Source organism: Haliotis cracherodii, unplaced genomic scaffold (genome assembly GCF_022045235.1).
Source record: "Haliotis cracherodii isolate W230 unplaced genomic scaffold, xgHalCrac1.p SCAF_8, whole genome shotgun sequence".
Taxonomy (NCBI): Eukaryota; Metazoa; Mollusca; class Gastropoda; order Lepetellida; family Haliotidae; genus Haliotis; species Haliotis cracherodii.
The window spans coordinates 27,265,627-27,279,782 of record NW_027266341.1 but is presented as its reverse complement, the minus strand read 5'-3'; the positions used below and the strand labels follow the sequence as shown (position 1 = coordinate 27,279,782).

The 14,156-nt window shown below is 41.4% G+C and overlaps 1 protein-coding gene across 2 annotated transcripts in view; it reads right to left on the bottom strand.

Moving 5' to 3' along the window:
* The window catches only part of LOC139449391 (transcription factor SPT20 homolog), a 45,548-nt gene continuing 31,392 nt past the window's right edge, over positions 1-14,156 (bottom strand). The window contains exons 23-26 of one of the 2 annotated variants that reach the window (XM_071230756.1): positions 12,496-12,619; positions 9,835-10,025; positions 4,032-4,170; positions 1-2,427 (exon numbers count right to left, since the gene is read on the bottom strand). In XM_071230756.1, coding sequence (XP_071086857.1) covers positions 2,114-2,427; positions 4,032-4,170; positions 9,835-10,025; positions 12,496-12,619 — 768 coding nt within the window. In that variant the 3' untranslated portion in view covers positions 1-2,113. The remainder of the gene's footprint in view (positions 2,428-4,031; positions 4,171-9,834; positions 10,026-12,495; positions 12,620-14,156) is intronic. The other variant, XM_071230757.1, reaches the window with a different exon arrangement.

The window sequence follows — 14,156 nt, the reverse complement described above, 5'->3', positions numbered from 1 at the left end:
AAGCTTCACTGGGCTGTTTTTTACACGTGCTGTATACATTTATACATTTGTGTTTTTTATTTAATGCATGCGTTTCTGTACGCAAGTTAATTGAAAGTAATTGTGTTTTGAATATTTTGGGAGGGTATTTTCCGCAAATACGCTGCTTATCAGTAGATCTGATGACACTCATAGAGCAAAGATTACTTCCTGGAAGAAAGCCCGGGCCTTATTAAACAAAGTATCTTAGCACTTGACTATCACAATTTGAATTAATGTATGGTAGTTACGACTGTCTCAGCGTTAAGATCATTTTCCAGAACTGCCATGGCCCCATTTCACAAAGTGTCAAAGTGCCACGACTGTCGTAAGTCTGAGTCAATGTATCAGTTATCCTGTGTATTATGTCTCCATTTTATTTTTTTTAAATATCCTAAAGCCTTTTGCCATCGTCGAGTTGTTTGGAAAGTGACCTCACCATCTCTCTCTTGTATCTGCAATGTCTCTGGCACTTGAGTTAAAATCAACAACCAATGCTAAATTTGGCTGAGATTCATATGTTGTGGTGTAAGAGTAACTTCCCTTGTACTACCGTATTCGACGTAATAAGTGCCCGTTCTTATATGCACCATACCCGTGCATAGCGATATTTGCTAATATATTGGCTAGTGAACAATCCCAATTTGCACTCCTTCCGATTGATCAATGTACACAAGACTCATTTATTCATGTATAATACGCACTTGTGTGTTATATGCACCCTTAATTATTCGCAATTAAATTCTGGAAAATTATATCTGTCGTGCATAAACATTTCAGGCTGTCAGCATAAACCATGAAATTTATGATAAAATAATATTCTCATAAGAGCCCCCTATTTCTAATTTTGAGAGCACCCTGGGCGCTTATTACGTCGAATACAGTATATTTACACAAGCTCCTTCCCAGCGCATGACACCTTCGTTACAGTCTCCGTAACATCGCTGCCACCAGTGTGGGCCGGGCCATTACAAGCATCTTGAAATTTGCCCTCCAACCCCAAATGTATTAACGTTTATACTTTTGTCTACATCTTTGGGAATGACATCACAGTCTATTTTGAAAAGTTTTACAACTGACCATATTTCCAAAATGAATTTACCTTTTTGTTTGATTGATTGGACTGGTTTGATATTGCAGATGAATGGAAAATCAACCAATTTCTCCCTTACATTCTTACCAAACCAATTACATGATAGTTGTAATGAAACAGAAAATCAAATTGACAAACAAAGAAAATAATTAAGCCGGGGTAAGAGTATTCGGCGTCACGGCAATCATCACATGTTTGTAAACATAACGGTCATTCGGTTGCGAGTTCAACTCCAAGCAGGATTGTGGCCACCTATCACAGGGGGCAGTTTTGACTGGTGGCAGTGAGAGTATAGGGAGCTCCACGAAAGGGCTATCGCTGGGAGGAGTTTGATGTATACAGAGTTAATAGTCTCTGTAATTTGTTTGGACAGTTATTTTAGCATTGTCATTCAAATTGGACTGAACAATAGCTTGGTAATGGATGGGCTCTTGGCACATACGTCACAATAAAAAGGAGAAATAATTCACTCGATAATGAACAATGCCCACTTTATCCCCAGGCCAAAGCTTTTGATTACTTGAATAACATATCTTCCTGTCTGATTTTTTTAATGAATATGAAAAAACCTAAAATTGAAACTGGATAAGACTCTGATGAGAAGAAATTCTTTCGTCAGATATTGGACTCTGAAGTTTGCTGGCAACACCTCCAAACAATATAAAACTTGAAAAGAAGTTGGCATGTACGAGAATGGTGACTAGTATTTGATGTAAGTTGTTTAACATAAAACAGTTATTCAAATAATTTCTGCTTTTTCTCAGAATTACGAAATTTTGGCCACTTATTTTAAGAATTTAGCCTCCAACTGCAGTAACAACCTTAATAACTCTGTGAATAAGTACCTCTGCCAGAAGAGCACTGACGTGACCACTGTAAAGAGGTTAAGTACTACCAGACCTGGCCTCTAGTACTGAGACCCCGACTGACAACCCCATGTACCAGACAGACACTAGTTCAGAAGAGAAGGAATACTGTGAATGATGACATCACAGACCCTTCTCAGAGTTTGGGCGGCGTGGGAGTGGTACGTTTCTTGCTCTTGGACTTGCTGTGGGAGGCTGACGGCGGAGCCGGAGAAGACGTGGGCTGTTTTAGCTGCAGCTGGTGGAACTGCAGGTGGGGCTGAGCAGCCGAGGACTGCGTCTTCTGGAAGGTGAGTTGCGGCTGGAGCTGTGACTGCTGCAGATGCGTCTGTCCCGTCAACTGCATCAACTGTTGCGGAGTGAAACTTGTCGTTGTCGTCTGACCTGGTTTACCCAGAGTCAGCGTAGATAGTGCTGCCATCTGCTGGCTAGTCAGGGTTTGTGTAAGCACTGGAACAAACAAAAATGGTTCGTTTCATCAAGTACTATTGTTCATGTTTCCAGCGTTCGAAATTTAGGGGAGTCCTGGAGGTTTCTTATGGAGTATTTGAATCGAGGGACCTCCAAATATTGAACTTTTAAAACAAGAGAGACAAGGACACCTTGACTTTTATTCTTATCTTTGAACACTTTGGCTCATTTTCAAATCAAAGCTGGCCTTTCTTCAAGGTAATGGTTGTGTCCAAAGTTCTGACCTCTTATCAGTTGTAGAGTGTATAACATGTTCTCTGTGACATCACTGAAATGCTGTTCAAAGCGTTGTTAAACCCTACCTTACTCATGCTCTCACTCTGACGCTTTTCATTCTCATAACTGACAGAGTTAAAACTAATGTTGCTATAAGTGAGTGAGTGAGTGAGTTGGGTTAACGCAGCTTTTAACATTACTCCAGTTATATCACGGCGTGTCAGCTTAATGTGGGAGGAAAGCCCGAAGTGATGCAGGTCTCAGACGTTTACCACTTCGGTGAAACCCACGAGCACGGGTATGGTGCTGACAAACCTAGAAACATAATCGGGGCGAACCGGGTTTCAAACCCACAATCATAGGTTTCTGGCGTGTCCAGGGGACGCAACTCTGCACAGCGAATTATGGCGCCTTAGAAGACTGGGCCACTCGTGCCCCCTTTGTTGCTATGAACAGTCATCTTCACTTGGCAGACAACTCGATACTGTTAGCAGACTTTTAACACTTTTTTTAAGACCATAAGCACTGAGATGGTGTCGACAGGCCAAAATTATAAGCAGGAGCAATCTGAGATTTGCACCATCATCATCTGATCCTGAAACAGGTAAGGGATGCAACTCTGGGAATTGTTGCACCTTAGAGAACTTGGCTCTTCATGCCCTGAGAGAGCAACTGAGAAATATGATGATATCTTTTTCAATATCATACATCATCATCTAACTGTACTGTATATGACCGACCCGTGAAGATCCGGGTAGAATAGGTCTTCAGCAACCCATGCTTGCCGTAAAAGGCGACTAACGGGATCGGGTGGTCAGGCTCGCTGACTTGGTTGATGCATGTCATTGATCCCAATTGCTGGATCGATGCGCATGATGTCAATCACTGGATTGACTGGTCCAGACTCGATTATTTACAGACCGACGTCATATAGCTGGAATATTGCTGAGTGCGGCGTAAAACAACAAACCAACCAACAAACCGTAGATAAGCCGAAATTTGAGGACCAAATAAAAGATTCTGTTGAAAGGGGCCAGCTTATGTATGGTTAGACTTTCATCAAACTCCTCTTCTGTTGGTAAAAAAACTACATTGTTTCGCTTTAGGTGAAAGAACAATGCTATAACAAACTTTGTCTATGAAAATGTGAAATTTTGCATGTAAACATAATTAGACATGATGATTTACCTTTTGATTGTATGTTTTGTAATGCTAGACATTATTTTATATGCAGGGATAAAGATTACTGTGTGGTTTGTCTCATAAACCAAGCCTGAAATAGCAATCGGCTTATCTATGAGATTGGTTTATCTAGGGTGATATAGGGTACATGGAGACAGGAACGTGTACGATGTCACAGTACGTACCGGTGGAGATGGGCACGGTGGTGGTCACAGCCCTAGCGCTGGTTTGAGTAGGGCCACCAGATGACTGGCCGGGCTTCACCTGTCCCCCGCGATGTTGCTGTTGCAGGTTTAGAAGCTGGATGCCCTGTTGTCCCTGAAGCTGCACCAAGTAGAAACACCAGTAAATCATTCCGGAATCATTCAGTTTTCACAGCTGACAAAACACAATCTCAACCTTACATTACTAATTTCACAAACTATCCTGGACAAAAATATATTTTAAATTAGTACACACTTAAAAATTTAATAATTCAATTTAGGAATGAAAACGGACGCCTCATAATCAAGGTAAAACAAAAGCATCAAGACGTTCTAATTCTTTCAGTTGCACATGAAGAGAATAAAGGCAATATGGAATTGAAGACAAAAAACATTTAATATAACCCAGTGTATGAGAGAACAAACCAAGTAGAATGCGAACCAATAATACTGAAAGCAGACTTGTAACATGCACCCTCAATGTAATGCATGTAAACAGAGTTATCTCCCTCAGAATATCACATTTCCCATACAACTGATAATTGTGTCCTTGATAGTCAAACCATATTTCTCTCCATAGACATAACCTTGCTGGAACTGTGTTCTAAACTAAGCAATGTTGAACAATTACCCACAGTAACTAAGCAATACTAGAAGCCACATTTGCTTGGATGACATGGTGAACAACAATTAGCTGCAGTGCACATACCACATTTCATCAAGCCTAGTTGTAAGGTCAAATATTTGCCAATCATTTTTAAAACAGTAACAGAAGTTTCTTTTGACAGATCATTGCAAAGAAAGAGAACACCATGGAAATTGACACAGATTTGAAATATATTCCATAATAAAACTTTTAGTAATGAATACCTATTGACATTATGCTCTTAAGTCACATTACTGTTTGATAGGCATTACTTAGAAGCTGACGGATGACAAAGTAGATGAATAACAACTTCATTATTTTACTCTTAAGACATTACTGACATTATCATTTGCATTATTATTTCAACTTTTGTACGAAGAAAGAATATTAGTGGACTGCAAAGAAACTGCAAATTTAACGCTCTTTTTTTAAAACCATTAAAATACAATGTAAACAACAATCTTAAAAAGGGAATTTTGGATGACTGACTGCAAAATGACATGCCCATTTGACTACACAGGAAACAATATTTACCTGAAGACGTGACCGCCCAGGTCTGCAATATGTACCTCAATTAATGATAGATAAAAGTACCTTTCTCGCTCATGAACTGTATCAGCATATGATTCTTGTGTAAAGACACTTACAGAATTGAGATCATATCAGAAGCTATTATGTGAACAAACATCATTCTACATACAACACCAATAGTAAATATAGTACCCAACACATCAACTGTGTGGACTCATCTTAAAACATCACAATTTCATGATCACGTTACATGATGTTAGGTCAATATTGATATTATATATTCTTTCGTAAATGTGGTCACCTCAAACTAGAATATTTATTGATGATTTCCGGCCCATGATTTAGTCATTGACTTATTACTTAGTCCTCACAGATCATACAGAATCATACTTTTTTTTAACAAGAACATACTCTCAACAGACGGGCCTATTAACTTATTTAGATACCAACTAACACAGCCAAACAAATGAATACATCATAGGAATATAATACAGTTCAACTTTTAGATTTCCAATTCCATGTCATAGCTAGTTCAACTTTTATATGTCCAATTCCATATCATAGCTAGTTCAACTTTTATATGTCCAATTCCATATCATAGCTAGTTCAACTTTTATATGTCCAATTCCATGTCATAGCTAGTTCAACTTTTATATGTCCAATTCCATGTCATAGCTAGTTCAACTTTTATATGTCCAATTCCATATCATAGCTAGTTCAACTTTTATATGTCCAATTCCATATCATAGCTAGTTCAACTTTTTAATGTCCAATTCCATATCATAGCTAGTTCAACTTTTATATGTCCAATTCCATATCATAGCTAGTTCAACTTTTATATGTCCAATTCCATATCATAGCTAGTTCAACTTTTATATGTCCAATTCCATATCATAGCTAGTTCAACTTTTATATGTCCAATTCCATATCATAGCTAGTTCAACCTTTGTATAAGTCTTCCATGCCGACTGAACATTCTTTGCATATAAAATTACATTCAAATACAAAGACTGAATAGCATAAATCTGAACATATACATATGTTTCAGTAACTGGTTAGCAAAACACTAATCCATAAAGAATTTTAAATTATCTAACCACACATAAGCAAACCTGACACATATCTAAAATATTTTAGGTCCTGTTTCACAAAACAATCTTAGCTCTCCCAATAACTTAGCCCTTAATTAGTCAATAGAGGAATGGAGACATGACATATTAACCTCACCTCTAGTTCCCGGCAACATGACATATACCAGCCTCCCTCACCTGTACAAACCCCAGCAACTAGCCTCCACTCACCTGCACAAACCCCAGCAACTAGCCTCCACTCACCTGCACAAACCCCAGCAACTAGCCTCCACTCACCTGCACAAACCCCAGCAACTTGACATACTCGACAGCACAAACCCCAGCAACTAGCCTCCCTCACCTGCACAAACCCCAGCAACTTGACATACTCGACAGCACAAACCCCAGCAACTAGCCTCCACTCACCTGCACAAACCCCAGCAACTTGACATACTCGACAGCACATACCCCAGCAACTAGCCTCCACTCACCTGCACAAACCCCAGCAACTTGACATACTCGACAGCACAAACCCCAGCAACTTGACATACTCGACAGCACTACCTTTGTCAAACTCCTATACCAGTCTCCCCTTACCTGCACTGTCCCCAGCAATTAGCCTCCACACACGACGTACCAGCCTCCACTCACCAGCATCTCCCTAGCAACTTGATATACTAGCTTCCACACACCAGCACCTCCCTAGCAACATGTTATACTAGACTCCCCTCACCTGCACCTCCCTAGCAACATGATATAGGATACTAGCCTCCCCTCACCTGCACTGTCCCTTACAACATGATATACTAGCCTCCCCTCACTTGCACAGCCCTAACAACATGATATACTAGCCTCCCCTCACCAGTGCAGTCCCTTACAACATGATATACTAGCCTCCCCTCACTTGCACAGCCCTAACAACATGATATACTAGCCTCCCCTCACCAGTGCAGTCCCTAACAACATGGTATACTAGCCTCCCCTCACCAGTGCAGCCCCTAACAACATGACATACTAGCCTCCCCTCACCAGTGCAGCCCCTAACAACATGATATACTAGCCTCCCCTCACCAGTGCAGTCCCTAACAACATGGTATACTAGCCTCCCCTCACCAGTGCAGCCCCTAACAACATGATATACTAGCCTCCCCTCACTTGCATAGTCTCTAACAACATCATATACTAGCCTCCCCTCTCCAGTGCAGCCCCTAACAACATGACATACTAGCCTCCACTTACCAGCATCCTCCCTAGCAACATGATAAACTAGCCTCCCTTCACCTGCACTGTCCCTAACAACATCATATACTAGCCTCCCTTCACCTGCACTGTCCCTAACAACATCATATACCAGCCTCCCCTCACCTGCACTGTCCTTAGCAACATGATATACTCGCCTCCCTTAACACACACAGTCCTAACCATATCATATACTAGCCTCCCTTCACCTGCACTGGTCCTAACAACATGATATACAAGCCTCCCCTCACCAGCACAGCCCCTAACAACATCATATACTAGAATCCCCTCACCTGCACTGGTCCTAACAACATCATATACTAGCCTCCCCTCACCTGCACAGCCCCTAAGAACATCATATACTAGCCTCCCCTCACCTGCACTGTCCCTAACAAGATGATATACTAGCCTCCCTTCACCTGCACTGGTCCTAACAAGATGATATACTAGCCTCCTCTCACCTACACTGTCCCTAACAAGATGATATACTAGCCTCCCCTCACCTGCACTGGTCCTAACAACATGATATACAAGCCTCCTCTCACCAGCACAGCCCCTAACAACATCATATACAAGCCTCCCCTCACCAGCACAGCCCTTAACAACAACATATACTAGCCTCCTCTCACCTGCACTGGTCCTAACAACATATACTAGCCTCCCCTCACCTGCACTGTCCCTAACAAGATGATATACTAGCCTCCCCTCATCTGCACTGTCCTTAACAACATCATATACTAGCCTCCCTTCACCTGTGTTGTCCCTAACTACATCATATACTAGCCTCCCTTTACCTGCACAGCCCCTTACATCATGATATACTAGCCTCCCTTCACCAGCACAGTTCCTAACAACATGATATACTAGCTTCCCTTCACCTGCACAGTCCCTAACAACATGATAAACTAGCCTCCCATCACCAGCAGAGTCCCTAACAACATCATATACTAGCCTCCCTTCACCTGCACTGTCCCTAACAACATCATATACTAGCCTCCCCTCACCTGCAGTCCCTAACAACATCATATACTAGCCTTCCTTCACCTGCACAGCCCCTAACAACATCATATACTAGCCTCCCTTCACCTGCAGTCCCTAACAACATCATATACTAGCCTCCCCTCACCTGCACAGCCCCTAACAACATCATATACTAGCCTCCCCTCACCTGCACAGCCCCTAACAACATCATATACTAGCCTCCCCTTACGTGCACTGTCCCTAACATGATATACTAGCCTCCACTCACCTGCACAGCCCCTAACAACATCATATACCAGCCTCCCCTCACCTGCACTGTCCCTAACAACATGATATACTAGCCTCCCCTCACCTGCACAGCCCCTAACAACATCATATACTAGCCTCCCCTCACCTGCACTGTCCCTAACAACATGATATACTAGCCTCCCCTCACCTGCACTGTCCCTAACAACATCATATACTAGCCTCCCTTCACCTGCACAGCCCCTAACAACATGATATACTAGCCTCCCCTCACCTGCACAGTCCCTAACAACATGATATACTAGCCTCCCCTCACCTGCACAGTCCCTAACAACATGATATACTAGCCTCCCTTCACCTGCACAGTCCCTAACAACATGATATACTAGCCTCCCTTCACCTGCACAGCCCCTACTAACATCATATCCTAGCCTCTCTTCACCTGCACAGTCCCTAACAACATGATATACTAGCCTCCCCTCACCAGCACAGTCCCTAACAACATGATATACTAGCCTCCCCTCACCTGCACTGTCCCTAACAACATGATATACTAGCCTCCCTTCACCTGCACAGTCCCTAACAACATGATATACTAGCCTCACCTCACCTACACTGTCCCTAGCAACATGATATACTAGCCTCCCCTCACCTGCACAGTCCCTAACAACATGATATACTAGCCTCCCCTCACCTGCACTGTCCCTAACAACATGATATACTAGCCTCCCCTCACCTGCACAGTCCCTAACAACATGATATACTAGCCTCCCCTCACCTGCACAGCCCCTAACAACATCATATACTAGCCTCCCCTCACCTGCACTGTCCCTAACAACATCATATACTAGCCTCCCCTCACCTGCACTGTCCCTAACAACATCATATACTAGCCTTCCCTCACCTGCACAGTCCCTAACAACATCATATACCAGCCTCCCCTCACCTGCACTGTCCCTAACAACATGATATACTAGCCTCCCCTCACCTGCACAGCCCCTGACAACATGATATACTAGCCTCCCCTCACCTGCACTGTCCCTAACAACATGATATACTAGCCTCCCCTCACCTGCAGCAAAGGTAAAGAAGCGGTTGTAGCACTGGCGGCAGCAGGCTGGGCCCGAAGCCCGGAGCCCGCTGATGTAGTCTTCCCTGCCCCAACGGGCACCAACTGAGTGAGATTCCCAGCTAGACCAAAAGGCAGAGACAACATGCCCGTTGACTGGGACGGAAGCACTGTGTTGGGATTTGAACCCAGTCCTGAACAGACAGAAACACTCAGCTAGCTTACGACAGACAGGGCAACAACTTGGCTCACGCTACACAGTGGAGTAGGATAACGGTTCAGTGATCATGGGGATGATGCTATGTTCAATTTTCATTTTGTAATAAAGGTGTCAAATATTGTATGTAGTTTTGCAGCTGTGACTATTTGTTATTGGAGCTGTTTTCTGTGACATATCTGTAGAGGTAATATTCACATCAGGACCATAAAGATCAACTGTATTATCGAGAGAAAGGTACTTTCAATTTAGACATATTTCATTGAACTGTTTGATTCCATTAGAAAAGCATTAAGAAATCGTCTACATAGAGCATGGTCTGAGAAGAGTTGATAGAAATAACTACACAAACAAAGCCAAAATGAAATCAGATGTATTTTGTTTGAAAAAATAATAAAAAGTTTGTATATATTTCTTTTTCTAACTTTATTGGAATATTTTTTCACTGTTCCGAAAATATATACAAGACGATCGGTGCCAAAGGCAAAATTGACAACAATTTTAATGTGATGAGTTGTGTTCACATGTGCCAATAATAGTGGACATTGCCAAAATATATAAAAAACACTACCAGCAACATGAACTAAATTGAAGTCCTGTCTTCCGATAAACATCAAGGGAGAAACTTATTCTGATGGAAATATGAATTTTGTAACATTGTTTTGAAATAGGCTTGGTGACTACCACTACACAATCGAGAGGGATTTTCTTGCCACAAAGCTGCATACAGGATGTAGAGTATATGGTGGTAGGTATATGGACATCTATAGCTAGCATGCATGTCAAGGTACCACGGAGCCACCACAAGACAAGTATACATAAGCCATGCAATAACTGCACCAGCGACATAGACGCAGGTGCCCCTCCGGTGCAACCAACATCAAATATCATAATGTTGCATCATATACCATGTATACTGTTGTCATGGTTATAGAATATTTCTGATTCATTGGGTTTTTTTCTTCTTCAAAAGAGACTAGAGAGTGAAGAGAAATGACTGTTTGGATATGTGCAATTCTTGATTTCTGTTTTATCAACATTCGGAAATTTGAAAAAAATATTTTCATTTAATTTCAATAATACAATAAATAATTCAACAAAGCAAGTTAATACTTCCCAAACAAACATTTCAGTTAAGTTGATGGTGTGAAAAAACTCTTATAAAATAACACCAAACAAAACAAACATTGTGATAAAAAACATGCAATCATCAAGGAAAAATACAATCAAAGACACAACAAGGCTATCTGTGTAAAGAGATAGTCCCTCTTGCTTGGAAACAAAAACTGAGATTCCCCTCAGAAATCAAACAAAACATAATGATAGAAAACAAATGAAGGAATTTACAGATATTATATGGCATCCATGATATCAAAGTAATAAACACAGCCTACCTGGATGAGTGAGTGAGTGAGTGAGTGAGTGACGCTTTGAACAGTATTTTCAGTCATGTCACAGTGTGTCAGCTTGATGTGGGAGAAAAGCCCAAAGTGATGCAGGTCAAAGACCATTCCCACTTTGGGGAAGCCTACAAGCACAGGTATGGTGCTGACAACCTAGAAACAATCAGGGCAACGTGCACAGAACTACACCAACTTGGCATAATCCAATCTCATTAAAATCAGATCTAAGTTCTCACTGCTACTAAACAAAGATCTGAGGACATCCCATAACGGGTTCCATCAGAACGACCTTTCGCAAACTCTGACCGACCAGTGAAATTGACTAACAAGAAGTCGACATCAGCCAATTAGAAAGCAGCTTTCTCGAGCTTTACAGCGGTCGTTCCAACCTTGCGACTTCCATTTCACACTAGGTTTGAAAAATATGTTGACACATTTCTCGATTAAAATTTTGAAAACTGAACAAACAAACATTCCGTAATGTCTAATATATCCTTGAGATTGTATGGCAGTGCTTCCCACGTTCTGTGCAACGCCTCCTCCGTTCAAATTTTTATCCTACGGAAGCGTGAGATAGATGATAATATTGACCGAATCAGTCGTATGGGCTGTAACCGTCATTCGGAATACCCTGTGTTAACGTTTTCGAGGTTGCATGATTAGAAAACACATTCCGAATGTCGCTTTTATAATCTGGTAAGCTACACTTTGATTGGTTAGATGAAAGGTCGTTCTGACGTAATGGAATGTCCTCAGATCTTTGGTAAATGATAGCGAGAACTAAGATCTGATTTTAATGAGATTGGGTATAATATGAATCGATGAATTGAGTTTGATATCATGGTGCCCTTGTGCATTGAATCATTTCTGCCTGAACGATTCATGTGATTCCATGGGGTATAAGCACATGGTTATACATTCATTCCTGAATCTGACATGAATTCATCAAGAAACAACTGAACAAACCCAAATAACTATGAAACATAAAATGGCCACAAGTCTTCTATGAGAATAAGTGTGTTAAGTGTAACTATGGCGACCTACCCGTTGACATGACGACCGTGGACGACACCGATGTACTTGTGGCCGTAGTGGCGGAAGCAGTTGTAGAGGGCAGCGCCGTTACCATGGTGACGAAAGAATGAGGCGAGGTCACCACGCTTGTTGACTAGGAAATACAACACAAGATAATGATAACACTTCCATGGAGGTAGAATAACTGTTGGAACTTTCAGAAGATGATGATATTCTACAACACGACATGGGTATAATGTGTGAAGATACTTTGTATCCCCCTTTGTGATATGGCTAAAACGTCACTCACTACTATATGAGTAATGAGGTGAAATAGGGTTTAGATCCGGGGTAGAATTGGTCTTCAGCAACCCATGCTTGTCGTAAAAGGCAACAATGTTTGTCGTAAGAGGTGACTAATGGGATCGGGTAGTCAGCCTCGCTAACTTGGTTGATTCATGTCATCGTATCCAAATTAACTGGATCGATGCTCATGATGTCAATCACTGGATTGTGTGGTCCAGACTCAATTTTTTACAGGCCGCTGTCACATAGATGAAATATTGCTGAGTAAAACGTAAAACAACAAACAAACATGAAATAGGCCTTAACATCACATATAAGATTATTGCACCTATAAACGGATGTGCACACATGTGTGTGTGGAAGCTTGTACCAGTCCAGAAAAGAGTTAAAATGTTTCTCATTGTCATTGAGGGTCATTTTAAACCTGACGGGTGAATGCTTTTTCCCACAGTTCCGAATTCAGCCATTCCTAATTTTTGAATGTTAGACTTTTTCATGGAGCCTTCGGTATTCAAGGGTGGACTTATGCCTTGGCATACTTACTACACAATGTCGAAACCATTAGTTGGCTGTTTCCAGGTTTGTGGTGTATACTTTCAACACTTTCCTCTTTAAATTAATTACTCAGTCTTATTCAAATGTCTCTGGTTGTCTTCTTTCATTTGCTGTTTGAAAACAACACCATGTACACCAAAATATGGTGAATCAAAATGAAAAAAAAAGCCTGGTCATCTTGCCGTTATTAAACTCGGGACTTATTGAGAAACATTCCTTCTGTGTGGTTTAATGCTGGTTCATAGTGCTAGTCCACTTGGATACCGGTAATATGCAACAGTTTAACAAGGACTACCCACTATGACAGCATGCTGACTCCCAGCTGAATAGTCCTTGTTTCACACCCTTAATGCTGAGCACCAGGCAGGGTAACAATAAGAACACTTTTTAAACGTCTTTAGGTGTGACAGAGCAAGGGATCGACCGGTCAACCTTAACACTCTCTATAATGAGAAATGAGATGAAAATGGACAGCTATTCACCTCTTTGAGCATTGTGCGAGTGAATGCGTTTTAACAGTTCATCATGGATTGGTCTTATACTGCCTTATGCACTATTCAAGCAATATGACTGTTGGAACAAGAATGATGCTTCATTCATTGTACTTATGTACTTATTATCAACATGTATATTTGTGTTTTCCTATTTCACATTGCTGTTCATCCAGAGCTCCAGATAAGCTGCGTATCTGCGTAAAATACGCATCGGAAATGCAGAAATACGCAGTCAAATAAAAGCGTATCAAATACGCAGTGAACATTACAGATACGCTACAAAAATAAAACTTGTGCGTATCCTCAAAATATTGTGAAGTAACCATACATATTGCA